We start from the raw sequence: 25,000 nt of genomic DNA on the forward strand, positions 1-25,000 counted from the left end.
GTTTAATTTTAGATATGTTGACACCAATGGGTTCATGATTTATTTACCTTTTTTTTTCTCAAGAGGTCCTAGATTCAACTCTTTGCTATTTTTTAATTTTGTTTTAGCATAGCTTTTGAATGAATGACGCGACATGCGTAAATTTCATTTTGATGTGTGAGGGTATGTACTTCACAATGTTATAAGCCATAGAGGCTCCCAAACTTTTCCAATTCGCGGCACACTTTGAAGAATTAGAATTTTCTTTTGTTGCCATTGTCCATACATTGATATTGTGAGTACTTCGTGGCACCTCACATCTCTCCTTGTAGCACCCACTTTGGGAACCTCTGTTTTAGGCGATTTTAATCAAATATGTTTAAGTTCAAATATTTGTCATAAATCCATAAATTTTTACTTATGTTGTTTTTACTTATGTGGAATGGAAATATGAACAAGAAATGGACAATTGCAGAACAGATTTATATATTTCAAAACACAGTACTTCTGAACTTGAAGTGAGTTGTTTTTAACTGTGAGTGAAATGAAAGTAAATGAGATATTCTCACTCAGTTTTGTATTAAGAAATCTAAAAAAAGACATTATAAGTGTTTAGATAAGTCACTGTGTTTCGTGGATTTTGATTCTGTAAACGTAAGGGGTGCCCCTCCTCCCAAAAGAGCGATGGTGTATTCCCCTCAACTCCTAAAAAGTACCCCAGCAGAACGTGAGCGCCAAAAGGAAAAAAATACCCCTTCAAACACCCCATACCAATTTTGATGGCACAGGCTGCGCCAACGATCCTCTCTCGTAGGAATACCTGGTAAGAATAGTGAAAAATGGTAATAGCTGGAATATGCAATAAGCTTTTTGAAATTTGCATCAAAACTTGCTATACCAAAAAGTTGAAAGATTAACTATTGTTTATTCCACCTTTCTAGGTCCTTGAAATTCCCTTCATCCATGGCTCTCTAGCTCTAGTCATCACAGCATGCATCCTTTTGAGCATATTTTGGGATGTAACAACACACATTGGCAATGAACTGCACAGCACTGCTCTTCTAGTATTGACTTTCTTCATGTCCCTCGTAGACTGCACTTCTTCTTTGCTCTACCTACCTTTTATAGCCAATTTCAAAGAGCAGTACGTAATATCTTACCTGGTTGGTGCTGGTCTCAGCGGACCTATACCAGGCCTACTCGCTCTCGCCCAAGGTGTGGGAGGTTACGCACAATGCATAAACGTAACCGTGACTAACTTGACTGAAGGTGGGAACGTCACGGAATACGTGCTTCAACCTTACTATCCTCCGCCAAGATTTTCGACGAATATCTTCTTCGGCTTGTTGTCTGCTCAGATGGCAGTGAGCTGGGTCGCATTGTCCTGCTCAATAAATTACCATCAGTGAAGAAGGAAAGGGTAAGATGTAGTTCATTTTCAAAGATTCTCTTGCCAATACCATTTTTCTTCGCTAATTCCATTCATTATAGCAATGCTTTGGTAAAATATGCAAAAATTGTGATCTAAGAACTTGCTTTACATATTACTACAAGTATTAGAAAAACAACAAATTTATGACAGTAATTTGTAAGAGAATCCTTTTTAGGTTGACAGAACTCATGAAGGTGGGTATTAGATTTTTTGTTAAGAAATTCAGAATTTGACATTTTGGTGACTTGTTTCCGTACCATTGCTGATTGATTCTTCAGTTCAACTTTCAGATCTGATGACCAATTAATTGCTAAGTTGAGCTTTGTCAACGTTGTGTTTACTACTGTGACCAATCATATTAGTTCAATTGCCTATCTAGAAATCTTTCTAATGACTGAAAATTTGGCGATTTTAGAAAAAGCGTCAAGCACCTGTTATAACAGCGAAATTCTCAAAATCATTGGGGCGTTTGGCGGCCAAAAACCCCCGTGCCCCGAAACCTTTTTAAAAGGTTGTTATTTTGAAGCGTACAAGTAATCTGAAACTTTTTTTTTTGCATTGTTAAAGTGGTTTCCTTGTAACCCCGAAATACATATCCACATTTTTTTTGTTCATTTCTGCTTTAAAGCTTTTGATATTGGTAATGTTATTTTAAAATAGTTGAAAATATTAAGCATTTCAGCAAATGCTATATAATACTGTTAAAAGCGCTTATTTTCGCGAGCCCGTCATAAACACGAAAATTTTTGCTTCGCGGAATATTTCAACTTTTTATATTTTCTAATCTTTTGGTTCTCTTCAAAATAAAAAAAAAAGAAAAATATATCAGACCGATTAGTATCGATGAACTCAGCTTTCCCTTATTTTGTTTCAGAAAATGAGAATCAAAACGAATCTAAATTATTATTATTACTAGAAAATCGCCCGTCACAAGACATGACGGGTGAAAATTGCTTTACATTTGAGCGCAGCCATTGCCTTGTTTGGTGATATTTTGATAGTTGAAATATTAACTCTTACTCCAGTGGATGAAACCTAAACTCCGGTAGATAGCGTTCATTGTTGACCATTTTTTCATTTCTTCATTCCCCTGAAATGACAGTTTTACCAGTAAAACAGTTAATTTACGGATCGATTTCAGCTTCGTCACAATAAATCCTTTCCCTGCATGTTAAACATTACCAAAACATAGTATCAAATTATCATACCGTGGCACGAGTTTCATTGTTGAAACATGCGGGATGCGGGTTTCTCGATCATCGGAAATTATTTATATGAGGATTGTACTTAAAAAGCTTAAAAGATGTCTATTTTTTGCTATAGCAAATTCAATTTGTTTCAGTGATTTCGATTAATTGTGTGATTCACACACACACATTATATCTATAGAAAAAATATATTTATTTAATTATTTATTCTTTTTATTCAGGTGTCATTCATTCCTGTCGTTACTCCGAAACACCCAGCAGTGGATGAAAACTTCCGAAGTTCAACGGATGCCAGTGTCAGCATTGAGAAGACCACATCTTCTGAACAAAATCTGCTGGGACATCCATTCATAAATTTCTCTCAGTACATATTTTTACTCGGAATTCAAGGATTTGTTAGTGCCATGCATAACGGAGTCCTTCTGTCAGTGCAAGTAAGGGCAATTAGTTTTTTTAACACTTGGATGGAATAACTGAGCTGGCGGTGTATTTTAGTATTTCTGCCTTAGCCCTGGCTTTAGGGCTGTAACTTACTACAAAATACTTGGCTTTTAGTATGCGAATATAGCATGACGTCAGACAGTTACGTTAATTAAACCTTAGATCAGAGGTTCCCAAACTTTATGCCTCCGCGGACCCCCTCCGGAAAAATTACGTATTTCGTGGACCCCCCCCCCCCCCGTTGCTTCTCCCCAAAAAAAGATTTGACACAGTTTAATCTTTTTTTTTTCCTGATATATTTTTACGCTTTTTTCCTTTAAATTTTATTTATTCATTGTTCTGTATGTTTTTCAGAGTTTTTGTCTGGTTTTCATTTCTTACATTATTGATTTGAGTTATGGAAGAAAAATTCTATTTTAAATTCAGTTAAGAATTAAAATGTTATCGCCAAATTTCTGCAAGAAATTTACTAATGAAAATGAACTTTTGAAGTTAGAGAACAAAACACTGTTATCCAGTTAAAATGTGTTAACTTTTCATATGAGTTTTATTTTTAGGGCGTATTAGGATTTTAATTATTAACTATGAATCGGGCAAACCTACCCTGGCAGCATCGCAATGCTATGATTAGGATCAGCGTAACCTTCACACGAAAAAAATTTCTTCACGAAAAAGATTTCTGTATACGGCCTTGACTTTTAGCATCTGATTCTTTCATGCAAGATGTGCCAATCAAAACATCCAACTCAAATTAGTCACTGTATTATTATACTGCAGAACGTTACAAACAAGTAAAAATGCTTACATTTATCTTCAATTTCAATTAACTAAAAACTACTCATAGAAATATGCACATTGGCACTTCTTGTAACTTCATGTTTAAACTTGGTTTTGATAATTTATGTTTGATTAATTATTCTCAATGCTCTTTTTACTTTCTAGACGTATTCATGTTTACCATACGGCAGCATTGCCTACCACCTAACCGTGACTTTGTCCAGTATAGCCAACCCACTGAGCTGTTTCTTGGCGATATTCCTGCCTGTGTACAGTGTGGGCGCTGTGGCGGGACTCGCAGTCTGTGGCACCTGTTGGGCCGCCTACATTCTAGCCACTGCTCTTCTCATTCCCAACCCACCATTCGTGGGAACTACCCTGGGAGCTTGTCTAGTAGTAAGTGTCAACCCACAATTTTTCAGTAATTCACTCATTTTAAAGAAGAATCAATATGAACCGAAAAATTCCGTGCAATTGAGACGTGGCCGGGCCGGTACTAAGATCTGGATCATTGGCGGATACAAGGGGAGGGTCATGACCCTCCCCCACCCTAAACCGTCGACAATAGTATCCGGCCACATTGTGTTCAAACACTTTATGCATAAAATGTAAACAATTATTATATCTTAAAGTAAATATTTGAACTACTACTTCTTTTCATTGCGAAAGAAATTCATTTGCAACGTTTATTCCCAACTGGCTGCGTTGCCCGGCTTTGCCCGGTTCACCTTGAAAATGAAAATTGTGTCAAGTGACGTATATTCAACAATCAGGCGTAAAAAAATATAAAAAAACATCATGATTTCCCTTCCAAACAATGACGACAGATATTAAAATACTTTTGAGAAATTAAATCCAGAAAGATGGATTTAAAATGCGTAACCATGGAAACACAGAATAAAATAAGTATTTAAGGAATTAAATTGCGAAATAAAATGGTTCACAATTTGAATGGAATAGAGATTTCTTAAACTTGATTAAAAAAAGTCATGTAACTTTTGTTCCTTTCGAGATAAAAGCTTATTTTTTCGACCATAGGTCGAGTTAGATCTGGAGTAAAAAAGGTTGCTTTTGCCAATGGTGTCAAAAAGGAAGCTGTGGGACAATTCTTTCACTTTTTACTGATTTATTTAATGAAGAAAGTAGTACCTAAATTTCAGCTAAGCCTAAAAAAATTCGAGCTAAAAACACGAATAACACCCGCCGTAATAAAGCTAGAGCACTGAAACAAACTGCGTAGAACGCAGAAAATTCTACCCTTTTTAAAGATATGTAATATTAATATGTGCAAGTAATTTTTCACCCCCATATTTGAGAATTTATGTGAAAATTGGACGTAAATTGGAATAAAAAAAGAACTATTCATTGATTTTTTTTTTCGAACTGTCTGCAAACCTTTTCAGGACTTAAAGGAACAAACTGTGAAAATTTAAAGCGCAATCGGCCGGGTAGTTCTCGAATTTTGCCAGTTCAAACACACAGACGCTTTTTGGGCACTTTATTTTATGCTATTTAGAGATTAGGTGCCTTATTCCTGGTCGATTTAGTGCTAGCAGTTTCAGAATTTTTTTGTACCCAAAACCGTAGGTTCGTTCAGGGGCCAGGGGGCCTTCTTTAGCATGACCCCTCCCCTGAAATTGTTTTCTGTATCCGCACCTGATTTGGATGTCCTAAACGCCACACCAGTTGGTTTTTCTGAGACGGAATTTGGTTCACTGATTTGCAGCGAAAAATCTAGCGCTATTCGTTTAAAATTCACAAAAGCGGAAATAATCAAGATAAAATCTTTGAACAAGTTTTCATTGAAAACGCTCATTGTTCTGTTTACTAAAGTATCCGATTTTTAAAGTTTGGACTAGTAGTTAATTTTTGGCATTAAAAGTTGAAATTCTGTCGGAAGCTGAATTCTGAAAAAATAACCATCTTCAAAGTTTTGGCATTTAAACTTTCATCAATAATATCCTTTCCCCATTTAACTATCCAAAAATACATAATAGATCAACAAATTCGCACAGTATCGATCTATCAACCTATTAAGGTCCAAAAAAAAAAAAAATCTCTGTTTTCAAATACGCCATTGTAATTTAATTTCAATAACGCTTTGATAAGGTAATTATAAACGAGGCTGAGTTACAGTAACGTGACCGCCTGCACCAATAAATAATGGAGTTGACAGATTAATATTACATTTTTAATGGAACTTTTAATGTAATGAAATAGCTTTTCTATTTATTTGGCTGATTGGTTAAACTTCTAATGTAAAATTTTAACAGCCTTTTGGAGCAATTTTGATGTTTTAATGGATAGTTTGGAATTGCCTTATTGATAACGCTTTTTGAAATCTCGCCGAGACCACATTAACTCAACGTAATATTACAACTGCTTAAATTTCTCTCTCTTACAACCTAGCTCTTTCCTGTTGTGATGATTGCTGTATATGTAATATGGTATAACTTTTAAAATATTGCGATTCATTAGTGTTCTTTTTGTATGATATTTATTATGAATTAAAAGTTTCAAAGGAAACTGAAATTCATGCAAAATTATCAAGTTTTTAGAACGCGGCTCAATCACCTAGCCACAATCCTTGGTTGCGTAACCTTCAATTTGTCAATTGAATTTCTGTCAGTTGATTTTTGTCATGGAGATATAAGGTTTTTGTTTGGTTGTATGATCATGGTTTTTGTTTTAGCATAATTAATCTATACGCTAATTCTGTGCGCGTCTGTCTGTGTGTTGGTCTGTAACTCTATCTCCTTTAGACTGGCATTGTCTACCAGATCAATATTATACTACAGGACAATCCAGGGGAAGCCATTTCGCCCTTTCTCACCCCTTTAAACCTTAAGAGACTGGACATAAAGGGGTAAAAAAACATTAAAATCTTTGTCACCCGCCGCAGGTGGCGAACGAAGTGAGCAGGGGGTGGATCCCTCTAGTTTGTTTTTAAATTCTGCTTCTGTATACAATCTGCTAAGGAAAATATTGCATTTCATACGGTACCCTTTGGTGCCCAACTTTTGAGGCAGTTATGACATTCGACACTAAATGCACTCAGTATACACACTAAATACAGACAACCTAACATCTTGAGAGTTATTAAATCCAACAGAATCAGATGGCTGGGGCACTTTTTTCGACGGTCAGATTTGAACCTGGATTGGATTAAAAAACTAACCTTTTCGAAGATTGAGGGCACTAGGAGAAGAGGGAGACAAGCTACAAGGTGGTTGGACAGTGTAGAAAAAGATTTGAAGATTTTGGGAATGAATAGGTGGGGAAACTTAGCAGAAAGTCGTGTACCACCTGGAGGAAGCAGACAAAGAAAACCTTACCCTGCACCAGGCTGTAATGCTGCTGAAGAAGGATATCAGAGGAATTTTATTGGTGTTTGCTCACTGGGACCGATATGTACCAACGCCTCCTCAATACTTAATGCCTATCGCTTTCTCAATTTTAACATAGAGCAAAATGATCCCAACAAGCAAATTTCGGTACTCTTGTTACTGCGATCTATCGAAGGCCGATGGTATTAGAAATTAATAGCGTAGTAAAGCAATTGGTTAACTTCTAAATCTAAATTTTGGAATTAACCAATAAACAATCCGATTTCAATTGTTTGGACACATCGCCATAGCAACGCTATCCTTGTATTGCCGCCAGGTAGCGTTGAATGTGTGTCGGCGGAGGATCACTTTTTGAGGCAAGTGTGATAGGCATTTAGTATTTAGGAGGAATTGTATGTATTTGCATCGAGCCCCCCCCCCCCCACATTTTTTGGTTTAAATCAATCATTCTTAAATTTGTACATTAGGAATGTTATAGATCGTGAAAATGACTGTAAGTATCATTGTTCATTAAACTTATAATATCATGATTCTTTAATTAAACTGTGCTAAAATGTCTTTAAAATCTTTTTAGGTTATTGCATGGGTAATGGTTTGTGGTTTGGTAGCTTTCATCAAAGCATGCATCGCAGCCATCTTAAGGAGGCAAGGAGGTCAAACGGCTCTGTATCGATGCGGTGTCGTCACTCAAATAGGATCAGCAATAGGAGCTGTTACTATTTTCTTACTCTTGCGATATACAGACTTATTCCAATCTTACTCACCTTGCACTTGAGACAGAAGACGGTCAAGTTAATTTATCTTGCCACGGAAAAAGATGAAGTACTTTCTTTTAAAGTTCATGGCTTGTATTTTAAATATCACTTTTCCATACTTTTCATGTACAGAACAAAATGTAGAACAAATATTAATATGTAATAAAAAAATCGGACGAAATATTATCATTTTTTTACTTATAAATTTTACAGCACCTGCCTCTTAAAGACATTTTTAAATTTTAAGTGCATAAATGTAAACAATTTTTTGCTCTACTTTTGCACGTTGAATAATACAAATTAATCTTATTTTAAGTGGCGTTTATATGCTGAATTAACACTAATTCTATGCAAGGGTAGATCGAGGCTTGTTGGTTTTCGGGGGGTCATTACTAAAATATTACCACTCAATTTGGAAGGGGGGTGGGGGTTCATAAGTAAAAAATATTAAGGCGAGATTTCTTGTACCCAGAATACAGTTTTAACAGGGTGTTGGAAAAGGAGGGTGGGACCGTGTCTTTGATCTTCCAGTTTCGCCGCTTCGTGGCTAAAGGAGGGGGGAAACGGCCGTCTCTGACGTCATCCTGGAAGCACTGACTTGCGTATTTTCATAGCTCAATACTGTCAATTTTAATTTTTCTGCTCGCACTGTTTATCGCACGGGCTCCCCTTGCCCGTGCCTTGGGCATGACATTTCCAAGAAACAAGATAATTTTTCATACTTCATTTAAATTATTTTTCAAAAAATATCCCAGTGCTTTGAAATAAATTCTTTAATTCTTAGTATTCCTTCCTATATTGTTTTCCCCTTTTCATTCGGTGAGGGGGGGGGGTGTAGTTTATAATGAATTTAAAACACAAAAGAAAGAATAACTAATTACGAAAATTAAGAGCAGCTGCAACATAGGTTTTGGTATAATTGGAAAAAAGGGGTCAGACAGTGATAGGGGCGGACGGGCCCGTCGGCCGATGCGCCCTCAGTGTACCTTGGTTATTATTATTTTCTTTTTTGCACCCTCAAATTTGTGTGACTTCGTTTTTTTTTTTTTTTTCATTCATTCTTTTTTTTTATTTTTTTGCACCCCTTCAATCCTGAGCCTCTTTTTTTTTCTTTGCTTCCTCAAACCTAAGCTCAGTTTTTCTTTCATCCCTTGAACCTGTGTACCTTCGGTTTATTTATTTTATTTTACTTAATTTTTTTACGGACTAAAACCTGTGCGCTTTAGGGGTGTCCCCCCCCCCTTAAACCTGCGGACTTTCGAGGGTTTTTTTTTCTTTTTTTTTTTGAAACCTTTGGGAGTCAAGGTTGGTTCTATCTTAGGGAATCCTGTCCGCCCCTGAATAGTTATGGATTTCAGAGTGGTTTTTTAAAAATTACCTTTGAATTCGAAATGTTATGCACTTTTTTGTTATTTCATAATCAATGATGTTTATTGAATGATATTATTTAAGAATGTAAATTAATTGGAGATTAATAAAAAATATGCATATATTTGATGACTTGTGCATCTTTTCATTTCAATTCGTATTAATTCGTATCGCTTCATAATTATTTCCGTTTTATAGTTGTGTACCTGAGTGGTTATTCTTTATTTTTTTTTTCGAGTTTAAAATCTTCTTATGAAACATACTTACCTGTACACAAGAAGCAAAATATTTAACAAAAATTGCTTAACATAAGTTCGAAATTTCTTCAATTGAGCATCAAGCCGAAAACATGAAAGGGTTGGCGGTGCATCTCTTTGATGTTCAGTTTCGTATAACGCATATTTTTCCATCTAGAGTTGCGCATATATTCTACAAATGCAATTATTTCAGTATATGTATTTATTATAACTTATTCCATTTATTTGAATCTTAAACATCAGTAATTACATAGTTGATCATACTTTGAATGTTCATCAGTGGTATCCATTTGAAAAGTCACAGCCAATAGTTCTTGGAAATATCAGTTTAAAGTAAAGGTTTGATCTTAAAAATATTTCATAGGATAATTTTTTGGGGGGGTTATTAAAAAAACGTTATGTACCAACCAGCTTCTGATATTCCGTACTGATTCCTCTATAGTTATTTTAATATTCACTGTAAAAACGATTCAGAAACGTTCCTGAAAAATAATAGGCAGCTGAGGTGCCCAATTTCAGCCAGTAACATATCTTACAAAAACCAGGAACGTTTTCCAATAAAAGTCAGTAACCTTTCTGAAATATTAAGAAATCCCACCTGTTAAAGCCAGTCGTGAAACTTCTAGAAAAATGAAACAGGTTTATGTATTTGATTTGAACGTTCCTGGTTTACTAAGAAAGTTCCAGAAGCATTAGTTCAACCAAGGCCAAAGCTAAGCGAAAATTGCAAGCAAGAACCAAGCATATTCCTTGCCTGCTATTCCAGCCTCGCAAAGCTGCAACTATCCAGTGAGTTATTTGCTTTAATTAGGAGCTAAGTCAATCTGGACAGGCTGTAATTAAACTGAAGCCGATACACTTAATAAACACGCTCAGTCAATCTTTAAACTGGTAGCAAAAAATCTATATTTCACACCTGTGAAAAGTCTGCATTCGTGCATCTTTTAGCAATTCAGGAAACTATTTTGTGAAGATACTTGATTTTACGGGGAAACAGTTGAAAACCTCTGAAATCCTGAAACGTTCCACGGAAATAGCCAGTAACATTTCGGAATTTTTTTACAGTGTTCTGTAAAAATAATATTTTAATATATGTGTTTATTGTAGTCATTTATGTACACTGCTATTTGCATTTTGAATCAACATAGTAGTTACAAAATCTTTCCATTATACACGAGTAACAGTACTTGGAAAATATCTGCTTGTAATAACAGTAATTGCTTAAAAATGCTTCATGAGATATTTAATTTCTTTGATAAAAGACATATAAATGAAGTACTATTACCATGTGGTAATCAGTTTCTGAGTATTTGTATTTTTCCCTTTATGTTTTTGTATATATTTTATAAATGTAAATATATAACTATTTTGAACTAATATAGTTGCTATATATTATTAAATTCAATCATTATTCATTGAAAAATTCGTTTTTTACTTCTTAGAATTAATATTAATTTATTATATTATTAATATTAATGATTCTTTCTCTCTTCTACAATTTTTTGAAGATAAACTTTAAAGTAAATGAATATAACAGTAATTTCTCTTCCAAATCAGGAAAAGATTTTTTGTAGTAGTTTATGAACTTAATGACTCAAATAGATTACCATTTTCTTATAATAAAATTATTTTAAGTTGTAGTTAAACTTGGTTTAGTTTCATAATAATTATCGTTTGAAATCACTCATGATCAAGTTTTGTTCTTCCATTTTATTCTAATTCAAAATAATTCTCGTAAAATATGGGTGAGACACTAGTATCAAAAAAGGTAAATTAAGACACGAAGACTTAATTTTTTTTTACAAATTATGCTTTTATGTCCAAAAATAGGAGCGAAGCAATGCCATTTCCCATTGAAATCGTCTTAAAGTGCTCCGCGAGTGCTTCCGGAGCTACGTCACCAATTTCATTCCCCCACAACCTGTTTCGAGAGATGGTCCAACCCTAGTCTCCTCTTCTAAAAACCCTGCAGTTTTAAGCTATTTTCGGTCGCGTTGTCGTGACCCACGTTGACATGTGAGCCCAGCATTCGCAGGTAAGCTCGATTCATTACTGAAGATTATTCTAAATTCGATTGAACTTTGAAATCTTTAATCTACTCTAGACATTTATCTACTATGTGTTGTTAGCTTTTCAATATTACCAACTTCGCGCTTCGTATTTCCAACAGCATTTCAAAAATTGACACAGCGACGAATATGTTTTCCTGAAGAATTTAGAAAATATTGTATTTATATTTAAAAAGTAACAAAATATTCAAACTTTATTCTAAATGTTAAAATTAAAACAATATGCATCTTTTTCGCGTTTACAATTCTTCCTTTACTATGTAAAAGGAAGTAGTAAAAAAGAATGTCTCATGAAAAAAAAAATGATGGTATTGAGTTCGTATCAAATTCAGTTGTACTCAAATTGTTGTATGATTTGTTTTTTAGTACATTTTAACCGTTAAAGGCCAACCTTTCTATTTGGACCATATTAAGACCCACCACACCTATTTTGCCCAAAGTTTAAGCGTACAATTTCATGAGAGGCAAAGCGAAGAACGAAATTACAAAAAATATTAATATTTCAAATTTGAATACATAAAAAATAAATCAACAAAGTAGAAGCAACTCTTTAACAAACAAAAACAACAACAGCTTTTCTCTGTTCAAAAAAAAAAAAAAAAAAAAAAACTCATTCTATTTGGTAGGAAAATAATGCACCTCTAAAAAAATAATCTCAACAATCACTATTTCACAACTAGCCAGCTTCGGCACCTGGCTCGAAAGTTTAGACTCTCTGAAATTTTAGACATTTTATTTTGTATATATTCGAGTTTAAGGAACCATTAAGTCTAATCTGAAGTACAAAGTTTTTCAAAAGTTTTCTTTCATAAGACAAATAATGATTTTTATATGTTGCGGGCGTGATCGTGCGGTCACACCCATAACACGTTTTCAGTTACAATTTTTGTTTTCATGTTAATACTCCATATTATGATACATAATGGTTTCTTATGTTCGAAATATCACAATAAAAAGCCACATCTTAAAATTAGAGGAGTAAACTGAAGATATATCGGCAAAAATGTCACATCCGTGCAAATGTATTGATCAAGTTAACCGCTATTTAACACGAAAACTAATTCTGCCTTATAAATTTACTTTAGGGACTTTGATGGGAATCACAAACGGCTTAGCCAATATCTCTGGTTTCTTGGTGCCTGCTTTCGTAGGATGGGCTGTCAGAGATGGAGTAAGTATAAAATCCATTATTTTAAAAGAACTTCGGTGAAGCAACTTGAGATTTTCTTTCAGAAGAAGCGCATAAAAAATTGTTTCGAAAGATTAACAAAAAATTAAGAGACTATTCTGGTTGTCCTGAATGAAATGAGTAAATGCAGGGGGATCAAAAAAAAAAAAAAAAAAAAAATCCATTATCAGTATGTATAACGACGAAAAGAAATATATGCATAGAACAAAGAATATCTGAGCAATTCTTTAGAAAAGTGTAGTTTCTTGTCCCACGTTCATAGCAATCATAGAAATTCTTTTCCATTTTCTAATTATTATTTATTTGTCACCTTCTGAAAAAGAAGATAACAGGCATTTAACAGTGCAAAATGATAGTTATTTTTGTTGAGGCTTAATATAAGAATTAAAATGACATTATCAAACCACTGTCTCTGGTCAAAAGTTCTATCTTTCGTGGCCTGCCTAGACAGCTGTATAACTGATTATTACAATGCTTCAAGTATCCTAATCTGAAATCAAATTTCTTTTTTTTCTTTATTTACATTAATGTGTTTTACCCATTATTTTGCGTTATTAACATCCAACAGTTTTTACAGTCTTGCATGACCCCCTAGGTGCAACTGTCGACTCAAATAACTTTCTGCTTTAGTAGCAGCTATCGTAACTTTGATCGCAAAAAAGGAATTTCGTGTGTAGAAATTTCCAAGTTTCTTGAATAGTGTATTTAATTTTAGAGTAAATAGAAGAAAATGCGCCGGTTTTACCATCCTTCCTTAATATGAGTTACATATAATGATAAAAATTTTTACACAATTTTGCATAAATATACAAAATTTATAAATATATGGATGGTAAAGACATTCTGAGGATAAAATGGTACTGATTGCATTTCATATAATATTTTAGATGCTTTTTTTTTTTTTTAAAGTAAACTTTTTTAGCTATGGATGCATTATTCCACAGGATTAATTGAAAAATTAGTTGAGGAGTATTTTTAAAAATGTTCAATACTTAACATTTTAGGGTTTTTTTTTTTGGCTTTAGATACTGAGTTTAATGAAGCTTTGGTTAATCAATTGATTCATGAATCAAAATAAAGAAAAACTTAGGGAAAAAAATTGCTTTCATAACATTTTCCAAATTTCATCCTCAGTATTTCTAAAGTAAACGAAGATTATTTGTAAAATTCTGAAGCTTAAAGAAAATATATATCCTGCATTTCTAAACTAGAATGTTGTGGCCATCACGAAACTTTCTTCTATATTTTTCTTTTTTTATGTGATTCCCATGCTTGATGAGGAAGCAATATTCCAAAAAAAAAACAAAATTACATATGCAAAAACTTGACGACCATCCCAATGTCTGAATTATTGCAAAAGCAAAGCAAAGAGCGAAAATTGAAAGTTATTTTAAAAGCCTTGCTTGAATTAATTACAAATATTTTATTTGTTAACAAACATAAGATGGCAACAGTTAAAAATTTTAAATCATTGAGATAATATTTCCGATCATTTCCATACAATTAAAATCACGAGAAATACGCAGACGACAATCTATTACGATTTATCTTTCTTATTGTTGCATTAATAAAGCTATTTTTATTCAAAAAAAAAAAAAAAAATCAACACCTCTTGGAGCGATTGGCGTCAAAATTGAACCAAAGCCTGTTTACATATGGATTCACATATATTCCAAATTTCAACCAGAAAGTAGCATTACTTCTTGAGATAGGGCACTCACAATGGAAAAAAAGAACGGGTTATTGCGCTTCCCCCTTTTTACTTTCTTCTATATCTCATATATAGAAGAAAGTATTGGATTCGTGCAAATTTTCGAATTTTGACGGATTCGAACGTTTTGAGGTGTGCTGAGTCCATTTCGACTATTTTTGGGAAATGTCTGTCTGTATGTGTGTTTGTGTGTGTGTGTGTATGTGTGTCACGTCTGTGTGTGACCAGTTTTTTTGTGGCCGCTCTACAGCAAAAACTACCGCATGAAATCTAACGAAATTTGGTACACATATGTGCCCCTATGTGAACTTGTGCCCATTGGTTTTTGGCGCGAATTCCTCCAAGGGGGGTGGAGGAATGGGACGTTTTTTGAGTTACACGTGCTTGCTATTTCTCAGGAAGTAACTGGCGGAATCAAACAAAATTTGGTCCATATGTTGCCATTAACAGGAACAGGTGCTGATTCAATTTTGGTGTCAATAACTCAAACGGGGGTTGAGCTATAGAACGTTTTTTGTCGTCAATTGTGACTGCTGTATCTCAAGAAATAATGAACGGAATGAAAGAAAAATTTATCGGCAAGTAGCCCTTAGTGGGTATAAGAGCTGATTTTATTTTGGTGTCAACAGCTAAAAAGGGGGTAGCGCAATCGCCCGTTCTTTTTTTCCATTGTGAGTGCCCTATCTCAAGAAGTAATGCTACGTTCTGGTTGAAATTTGGAATATATGTAAATCCATATTTAAACAGGCTTTGGTTCAATTTTGACGCCAATCGCTCCAAGAGGTGTTGATTTTTTTTTTTTTTTTGAATAAAAATAGCTTTATTATTGCAACAATAAGAAAGATAAATCGTAATAGATTGTCGTCTGCGTATTTCTCGTGATTTTAATTGTATGGAAATGATCGGAAATATTATCTCAATGATTTAAAATTTTTAACTGTTGCCATCTTATGTTTGTTAACAAATAAAATATTTGTTATTAATTCAAGCAAGGCTTTTAAAATAACTTTCAATTTTCGCTCTTTGCTTTGCTTTCGCAATAATTCAGACATTGGGATGGTCGTCAAGTTTTTGCATGTGTAATTTTGTTTTTGTTGGGAATATTGCTTCCTCGTCAAGCATGGGGAGGGATCAGAAAAAAAAGAAAAATATAGAAGAAAGTTTCGTGATGGCCACAACATACTAGTTAGCTGTTGACACCAAAATAAAATCAGCTCTTATACCCACTAAGGGCTACTTGCCGATAAATTTTTCTTTCATTCCGTTCATTATTTCTTGAGATACAGCAGTCACAATTGACGACAAAAAACGTTCTATAGCTCAACCCCCGTTTGAGTTATTGACACCAAAATTGAATCAGCACCTGTTCCTGTTAATGGCAACATATGGACCAAATTTTGTTTGATACCGCCAGTTACTTCCTGAGGAATAGCAAGCACTCGTAACTCAAAAAACGTCCTATTGCTCCACCCCCCTTGGAGGAATTCGCGCCAAAAACCAATGGGCACAAGTTCACATAGCGGCACATATGTGTAGCAAATTTCGTTCGATTTCATGCGGTAGTTTTTGCTGTAGAGCGGCCACAAAAAACTGGTCACACACAGACGTGACACACACACACACACACATACATACACACACACATACATACACACACACAGACAGACAGACATTTTCCAAAAATAGTCGAAATGGACTCAGCACACCTCAAAATGTTCGAATCCGTCAAAATTCGAAATTCGAAAATTTGCACGAATCCAATACTTTCTTCTATATATTAGATATAGAAGAAAGTAAAAAGCAGTTAAAGCAAGTATACTTGAACTAATTATTAAACCAACGTCGATCTGAAGAGAAATATCTGATGTTAGAAAACCGATGCTGCTATACGGGAGAGTTGACTTCTTTAGCTTTACATGAACTTAAGCTTGTTAAAATTTATATTTCATCTATTGAACCTTTTAGTTGTTGGTGTTGACTCATTTGTTTTCTTTTTCAGGTAAATGACAATGGGTTTTTGTCTTTTTTAACAGAAGTTCCATCCTTTTTTAACGCACAATTTCCACTTACTTACCCAATAATAGCACCGTTATATTCAGATGTGGACACGAGAGGATCTGGCAGAGTTTATTACAGGTAAATTCTGAGATGAAATATTTTTTTATTTAAAAAAAGTATTAAAATTCACCTCTTTTTCAAAGTAGTCCTTATATTTAGATTTATTCAAATGTCGGACTATATTTGCCGATCAGCAAAAAAATTGAATAAGTTTTATGTAAAAGGTATATTTAATTTTCCTGGTTCTATTTCATGCAAAATAATTAAAACCAATCTAAAAGCAGAGTTTTGATTTTGAAAAAAATATATGCCCCCAGAAAGGGAATACTAATATCCATAAAGTAATGACAGAAAATGTCTGAAGGCTACAATATGTAAGGTGTCTACAAAAGAGTTCTGCTTTTTTTTAAAAATAAGAATTGCTTAATTCAATCATAAAAGTGGGGTCTAGATATAGTAAAACTGCTTTGTGTTACACATGGCAGTTTTGCTATTCAGCGCACCTGATGGTGACACGCTAAAACCCTTCAAAATGGCTAAGGTGTAAGTGGGGCCCATTTAAAGCTTAAGTCCTTTAAAGCCGGGGGGGGGGGGGTAAAGCTCTCTTAGAGGGCAAATTTTCACGGAAAAGAAAGGTGACTGGTAAGGAATGTGTGCATATTATTTTTTAAATGTTCTTTTCTATTTAGAGCATAAGTTTTCACTTATTATAGTCCAAGCAATAGCTACGTTGCATTATTTCTTCGGTCTAGAATTCGCTTCCTTGCTTCGTTTTGGCCATAGCTCTTTTTGCTCCAGCTTTTTTTGGTATGCATCAGAATTACTTTCTTGCAGTGATGGATACAAGGAGAGGGTCATGGGTCATGACCCCCCTAAAACCTTCGTCAATAGTATTCGTTCAAATTGCGTTCAGACACCTTATGAATAAAATGTCAAGGATCTCACTAGTCTTTTCGATTCATAAAATTATTTTTGAAAGTAAATATTTCAAGTTCTACTTCTTTTCACTGCTTATGAAATTATGCCGTATTAGTTGCACAGCTCGTGGCAGATTCTGTGCTTTTTATTGAAATTCGAGCAATTTGAAAGAATGTTCGTATCCAAAACCGTAGGTTCGTTCATAGAGGAGGAGGTCATTCTTCAGCATGACCCCTCCCCCCCTAAAATGGTAGTCTGTATCCGCCCCTGCTTTCTTGCATTTGGTACGCTGTAGCTTTGTCGTTTCTGAGTTCAGATACAACGAGATCGAGACCCAATACAAGAAACACCACGAAAATAGGTTACTGGGATTTACTCTTTAAATTTTTTCAGTGATTTGTGATGCATTTATAAGATTCTTTTCTACCGAACAGTTAAGTTCTTAAACAGCTTCCTTCTCTCTCGACACGTGAGCACATCGTGTTGTATTGTGAACAGTTTACACATTGCTTAAAAAATTAATAGTACCTACTATTTCTTTATCAGATTTTGATGGTTTTTGTTTTCTTACTAGCGGTACCCGCACGGCTTTGCCCGTAGTAGAAAATTGAAAGTCATTTGGTTCGCCTGTATATTTACAAATAAAATGGATGATGACTTTCTCGCCAATTTTCCATGTTCATCGCCCATATAATGGTAATTTGCTCGCACACGTTATGATAATTTACTCAATCACGTTATAATAATTTACTCGTCCATGTTATAATAATAAGCTCGATAAGTTTTTTTAAAACTGGAATAGAAAAAGAAAAAAATCGAATTTTCGAAAAATCGCTTCGAGGTGCTCACCCTTATCCCACGAACGAATTTTGTGCCAAATTTCATGAAAATCGGCCGAACGGTCTAGGCACTATGCGCGTAACAGACATCCAAACAGAGAGACAGAGATCCCGACTTTCAGCTTTATTATTAGTATAAAGAAGACGCATACGATAGTTCTAAAATACTTTCTGAAGTAGTTTATTAGGAGCTGAATAACGTTATGATGGAAAAAGAGAAAAACTTGAAAATTTATGACTTGTTTCGTTTTGCATAAATAGGACCCCATGTATCCAAGATGCCGAATGACTTCGTATTTTAAGATTACAGCTCATATCAAGAATTCTCCCAACTTTGTCAATGGCAAACGTTCTAAAGAATTGATTTGTCCTTGTAAAGTGAAGTAAAATCATTCTTACTTTTAAAGAAATACACATATATACCAAATATTTTCAATAAAAGTCGCTATAACTTAGTCCTGTTTCTGGAATTGCATCACTATGTTCATGATTATTTCAGATCATTTTTGCAACACAGTCAGGTTAATTTAGACATAAGTATAATGCTTGATGATAAAAATATTTCAGAGAAACTCAGGCATCAGAACTTCTTGAACGAGCCACAAGAGATATTCGAAGTCATTTTTCGAATGCAGGATCATTTCAGCCTCGAAGTCTTTTCATCGTTACATGGGAAGAAGTGGGACATTACAACAGAGGAACTGATAAAGTAAGTGCTACTACATCTTTGGTAGGTATGCCAAATAAAGCCATGTAGACCAATAAGACTAACCGCCGATAAATTTTTATCTATGAGCAAAAATTCGATAGATTGTGACTTTATTCTCATCATGAAGCTTAACTGATGATAAAGCACTGTCAACAACCTAATTCTTATAAACAGGCAAAAGTGTTGCAACTGTTTTTACAAAAGAGTCTCGTCAAAATTGCATAATCTTATTTTACCTTAGGGGAGGGTGGCCCAAAGCGGGTGGGGTCGCCCCAGGCAGGTAGGCACTCGTACGCAGCCGCATCAGAGCCGTAACCAGAAAATTTTCGGGATGGGTTTAAAAACTTTCATGCGGAGCTTTGCACTATTTGTGGTAATGTTCAAGTCTCGCGTTATCTATTATGAAAGCGTTTTATGCGATTACTATACATATGAAAGACATTTGAGTTCTGGAACAATATTTTTTGGAAATTTTTAAACTTAAACGAACATTTAAATGCCAAACCGATTTTTTTTTTGGGGGGGGGGGGTTGAACCCTAAGACCCCCCTTCCTAGTATACGGTCCCGCGCCGCATGGTGTGGAAGCTGCGATGTCTATGCATGTCGTGTTTACCAGAGCACCCCCAAGTTTCAATCAGTCACAGCGAAGCAGCAGTAAAGCGGCATTGTGTAACCAGATTTAAAATATAAAAAAAACGATCATATTTAAAAAAAACTGGAGGTATGTAACTTGTGATTAGTCGATGACCAGTTTATTTTTTTAAATATCAATAATATTACGTTAATCTGACACCATCCGCCTACAAACTACAGTGGTCATTTCGTTTGTTTCTTTTTTAAATTTAAGGTAATAATTATTGAAATAAAAAACGTGCCTTCAGATAAAACGGGTCGGGAAGAGCGGGTATAGGATTTAATCATATATTTATTTATAATTTCTTGACACATGTTCTGGCTTAGATTTTCTATTTCAATAGGATAAGTATAACTCTAAAAAGTTTTTTTAGGATGGCAATTAATTAGTTTATTAATTTAATCAGTTATTTCTTTATGTTTTATAAACAAATGTGCTGACTTTAAATTGGATAAATGTAACTTTTTTATATATTTTTTCATAATGGCAAGTAGTTAGTCAATTAATTTAATCATTCATAACTTCATATTTGATTTACAAATGTACCAAATCACAATTAGTTAAGCTTACCCGCTTTGAGACCCTGGTAGGGCAAAGCGGGCTTTTCAAGTGTTTGTAATGTTTAATAATAAATAAATATTGGGTTTTAAATAATAGAAAAATCATTTTATTTTGACGTTCAAGTACACTGATAGGAAATAAAACCGAAATTGTTACGATAAAATCCAATAATTACACATTTTGAGCATTCTTTGTTAACCTACCCGCTTTGGGCCACCCTACCCTAAATTTCTTTTTTTTCATGTTTCACTGCAGTTTACTAGCATAAAAAAAAGTTAATTATTCCAGAAACCCGTATTTATGTAGATAATGAATTCGAAAAGAAAAATGTCACTGTGTATTACCATTTTTTCCTGTAACTTGTTAACAGTAGAAAAGTAGATTGTAGCCCAACAAGACCTTGATTGGTCTTATTCGAGCTCACGTGTCTTTTTTAAGACATCGGAGGGTCGGGAGAAGCTGCATATTCTACACACATGTGCACGAACTGCGTGCAGGAGGACCAAAAGACAGAAAGTAATGGTTAATCAGTGTCCACAATATGGAGATTGATTTTTCTCTTTTGGATTCAATGAAGCAAATATGGAATTTTAGATAATGTTTTCGAGTTTATCAAATGTGGTTCAATGTGTTTTAAAAGTAACGATAAAGAGTTTTTCCGGGTTTTTTTTTTAGTTTGAAAGTCCTTTTTGGTCGAGTTAACTATCAATTGCTTATTAAATCCTCAAGTTCTCTAAAACTAAATTACTGCTCCATCAAACCTATTTTACTTAGAAGCTTCATACGTACGTTCGTTTTTGCTGAAAACAGAACAACAACTCTATAACCAAATATCCTCGATGTAAAAACTTTGGTATTTAACTGATAAGAAAAATTACAATGAATAATCAGTATTTTCTCTGCATTGATGTAGCTACACTTGTATCACATGTTTTACCTATTTGAATTTCTTTCGATTTACGTAACCCAAATTGAACGGTTTATTTTGAAATTTTTTCCAATGAAAAGAAAAATGGAACATTTTGAGATTAAAATAATAATTTTAAAACAATCCATTCTAGTCAATTTTGTGAAATTACAAGGCGTGTTTTTTAACTTACTGGCGGTTTTGCACGTCTTATCATGCCGTAGCAAGATCACGTCGCTAGCGTTTTACACGTATTTTTCTGACACTAAATTTTCGTTGTCAAACGGTCCAAGGCGTAGAATCCTGCGTTTCCTTTCCCCTCTCCTGAGAGCGGCACCCCGGAGCGCAGGGGCCCACCTTCTGTATTCACACATGCAAACAATACCCTTTCATCAGGTTGGGGTTTCAAGGTTCAGTGCATCCTTCTTATCAACGCAAAGATTTCTAAGCAAACCTCCTTGCTATTTATTGTAAGCATCTGCTAAAAGCAAAACTTGATTCCAAGAATGAAATATCCACTTCTCTTTCTTCTAAGCTTAAAATTTACATTTAATTAATGATTGTGCTGTAAATGGATGCAACATTATTTAATCGACGACAATGACATTCAATTACATTTCAAATAAATTAATAAATAAAAGCCGTGAGATTTCAAATTGAACGAAAACAAACTAAGTATCCTTTTGGAAATAAATTTATAGCTACGGCTTTATTCGCTACTAGCATATAATTTAGGAACTTTAACTATTATAAAATCACAATGCTGTAAAAAAAACCAAAGAGTACACGTAAAAGATCAATTTTCAACTTTTATGTGCACTTACGTCGCGTTTTACGCACATTTAGGCAGATGTTGTACTCAAAACACATTATAAAAAATATAAAAAAAAGGGATATTTTTTCAAATTTATTTACTCTAACTGATTGGCCTTGGGTTTTGGTCGCAAATTTCAATCATTAATATCAGAAACATTTTAAATTCACCGATTCTGTCTAATACTTCAGCTTATAATTATTTTAATCACAAAGAAAAACAAACATTTATCTCTTAGCATACAATTTCAATTCTGTATAAGTAAAAAAAAAACTAAATAAACAATATATAGTAAGAGCAAAAATTTTGCACAACACCAGGCAGCTATTGTGTTAACATTTATCCAAAAAAAAAAAAACTTCAGTTGTTAGCAAAGAACAATAATAATATTTTTTTTATTGTTATTAAAAATGGAAAAGTATATGAAAATGAATAGTTTTCAAAAAAAAAAAAAAATCAAAAATTGAATCGTTTGTAGCTTTTTCTTTTCAATAAAAAATAAAGAGCCTCGGAATTTTTTTCATTGAGAGGGGGAAGAAATTCAGAAGAATGGGACCTGACTCTTAGTAAAGGAAATTTCTATGGAGTTGCTTAAGATCTACAGTATTTTGTAGGAAGATGGAAATGGGGAAATGGTTAAGTGAGAATTTATAACTATTCTTTTATGTAAAAAAAGGAATAATAATAAATAGAGAAAAATAAATAAAGGTTTAAACCGTTTTATAATTAAAATAAAACTTCAGCAGAGCTTAACTATTTGTACTTTATTAAGCAACAAATCCAGAATTTTCATTGATCTCAATTTGCCCAAAGCCTGATATTTATCTCAAATCACTATTTAATCTGTGCGATTGCTTGATACAAGTCATATGATCTTTCAATTCCATGGAACAACTTAAGCAAACATAATTATAAAACCTTGATTTTTATAGAAAAATCATCATAATTCATGCTTCATACTAATTAATAAACCTTTTACGGGGATGAAAATTCGTAAAATTATTTTAACAACTTTTTTGCTGCGACTTTTTTTTTACCACTATAATTTAAAAGTATTTCGTTGTTTACTATTTTTTGCTTTAATTGTGTTTTCATAACTTTGATTTGATACCTAGTTCGGTCACTTAGGTCTTAACTACTAGCAGGGGCACTCCGAAATAAAATGAGAGGGGGGGGGGGAGGTGGATTCTCAAATTTTCGAATGAAGTTCTACTTTTTCCAAATGATAAACATGAGCATGCACATTATATCATACTTACATAACATCTAATGAGAAGCAACATTATGTATCATTAAAAACAATTTTTAAAATTTGAAAGAAGAATCTCAATGTTGCAATAGTGTTTCCACATTTTTCAAATGAGAATTTTTTGGGGAGGTTACACTGTCCTTCTGAGCCTCTCATCGAGGCGCCCCATACTAGATCCCATGTGATTGTCAGTGTTTCTTTAATAATAGCTTTGTTAAATACGCCATAATTCAGTGAATGTTGGATTTAGTATTTGTTTTCCGATTTTCAAACGGGATCCTAGACAGTCCCGATTTTCATTCAAAAATCCAGTGTCCCGGCCAGTTTACTTCACGTCTCGGTAAAATATAAGTTTCATTACAGATGACCAAAAAAATATAAAAATAATTAACCGTGAAGGATTATTTAAAATAATAAATTTTTCATTTCTGTACCTCGTAGCCAGACTGACGTAAGTCCAAAAATTTGAATTTTCTGTTTATTACTGCTAGGGTTCGCCGATATATATCCGATATTTGTTCTGAAAATATCATGATATTTTGATATTTTCGATATTTATTTTTCCAACTACGGTATTTTCAGTATAAAAATTATATTAATCATAGTAATATAGCTCATTTATTATTAAAAATACCCAAAAAGTTATGCACTATAGTTTTATGATGTATTATTACACATTAATATAACAAAATAATGTATTTTTTTTATTCATAAAATTATTAGTAATGTAACAATTTTAATGCATATTAAAAGTACCTAATTAAATGTTAACCATGGTTGGAACAAAAGAAAATGTCTTATGACTGTGCCCCTGATTGTTGCATATTGTTTTTTTCTGAATCATATAACTGTGTAAAAGTAGCTAACAGAAGACAAATGAGTAGAACAGCTAACGCTATATTAACTCTATTAAAATTGACTAAAATGTAAAATGGAATATTAGATATGAATAATTAAAGAAACCTTAATTTTAAGTCTGCACATTATAATAATAAATAAAGAGTGATTTGAGGATGCATTTACTATTTTGAAGACATTAGTTTGCGTTGATTGAAAGTATCGGATATTTTACATATTTTCGAAAATTGCACTCACATGACATATTTTTTTCTCTCCTGTAAAGTAGCGTATGTGAATTACGTTAGTTTAGCTCTGAGGTACAGATTTGTAATTTATGAGCTATAAAATTACTATCGGATTTGCTTGTAAGGAATTTTACAAAAAGATTTAAAACAAAAAAGACTTTCTAAAAAAGTCCTAGCTAATGCAATAAACAAGTAAATATTGTTCAAAATGCAATTCCTCATTTCTTGCTGAAGTAACTTCAAAAGATTAACGTTTACAAAATAAATTGTTTAAATGTATCTGCTTGCGTCATGTATCATTTATTATTCCTGGTTTAGGCTGATAATTAGTAATAATTTATCCATAGCATTGAGAATAAACTACCTTCTAAAACACTCTGAAAACCAGCCGGGGTGTGTACCTTTTGAAATACCCACGGTGGGGGGGGGGTCCTGGTTGAACATTTCGGAAATAAGGAAGGCAAGTCTAGGTATACCGCTATTACGATCACTTAGTCTCAAATATGGCGAGATTCGAAACATAAAAATGCACAAATAAAGAAAAAAATATACATATACAAACATAGTATGTAAAAAGTATGCATAGATGTATAAATTTGCAGTGCTTTTTTCCCCCAGCGTTAAAAGAAAAACAACGAATTGCTGTTGCGCGGAAGGGGGGAGGGAATTCCTTTATTGCTTTTTATTATTAC

The 25,000-nt window shown here is 33.7% G+C and overlaps 2 protein-coding genes across 2 annotated transcripts in view; both read left to right on the forward strand.

The window, feature by feature from the left end:
* The first annotated feature begins 1,271 nt into the window (after nucleotides 1-1,271).
* Nucleotides 1,272-9,325, forward strand: LOC129229289 (solute carrier family 52, riboflavin transporter, member 3-B-like). The gene is made up of 4 exons (XM_054863562.1): nucleotides 1,272-1,399; nucleotides 2,841-3,053; nucleotides 4,003-4,233; nucleotides 7,759-9,325. The coding sequence occupies exons 2-4, from the start codon at nucleotides 3,024-3,026 to the stop codon at nucleotides 7,957-7,959; spliced, it is 462 nt and encodes a 153-aa protein (XP_054719537.1). The 5' UTR covers nucleotides 1,272-1,399; nucleotides 2,841-3,023; the 3' UTR covers nucleotides 7,960-9,325.
* Nucleotides 9,326-12,726: 3,401 nt separating this feature from the next.
* Nucleotides 12,727-25,000, forward strand: part of LOC129230148 (nidogen-2-like) — a 42,796-nt gene continuing 30,522 nt past the window's right edge. The window contains exons 1-3 of the mRNA XM_054864550.1: nucleotides 12,727-12,804; nucleotides 16,533-16,669; nucleotides 18,916-19,057. Of these exons, the coding sequence (XP_054720525.1) occupies nucleotides 12,727-12,804; nucleotides 16,533-16,669; nucleotides 18,916-19,057 (357 nt within the window). The remainder of the gene's footprint in view (nucleotides 12,805-16,532; nucleotides 16,670-18,915; nucleotides 19,058-25,000) is intronic.

Source organism: Uloborus diversus, chromosome 9 (genome assembly GCF_026930045.1).
Source record: "Uloborus diversus isolate 005 chromosome 9, Udiv.v.3.1, whole genome shotgun sequence".
Classification (NCBI taxonomy): domain Eukaryota; kingdom Metazoa; phylum Arthropoda; class Arachnida; order Araneae; family Uloboridae; genus Uloborus; species Uloborus diversus.

Bases quoted from the DNA above. Each gene is read 5' to 3' on its own strand.
- LOC129229289 (XM_054863562.1), top strand. From the start codon at position 3,024: ATGCATAACGGAGTCCTTCTGTCAGTGCAA. The intron at 3,054-4,002 runs GTAAGGGCAATT...TTTACTTTCTAG, and splicing joins GAGTCCTTCTGTCAGTGCAA to ACGTATTCATGTTTACCATA. The intron at 4,234-7,758 runs GTAAGTGTCAAC...AAATCTTTTTAG, and splicing joins CCCTGGGAGCTTGTCTAGTA to GTTATTGCATGGGTAATGGT.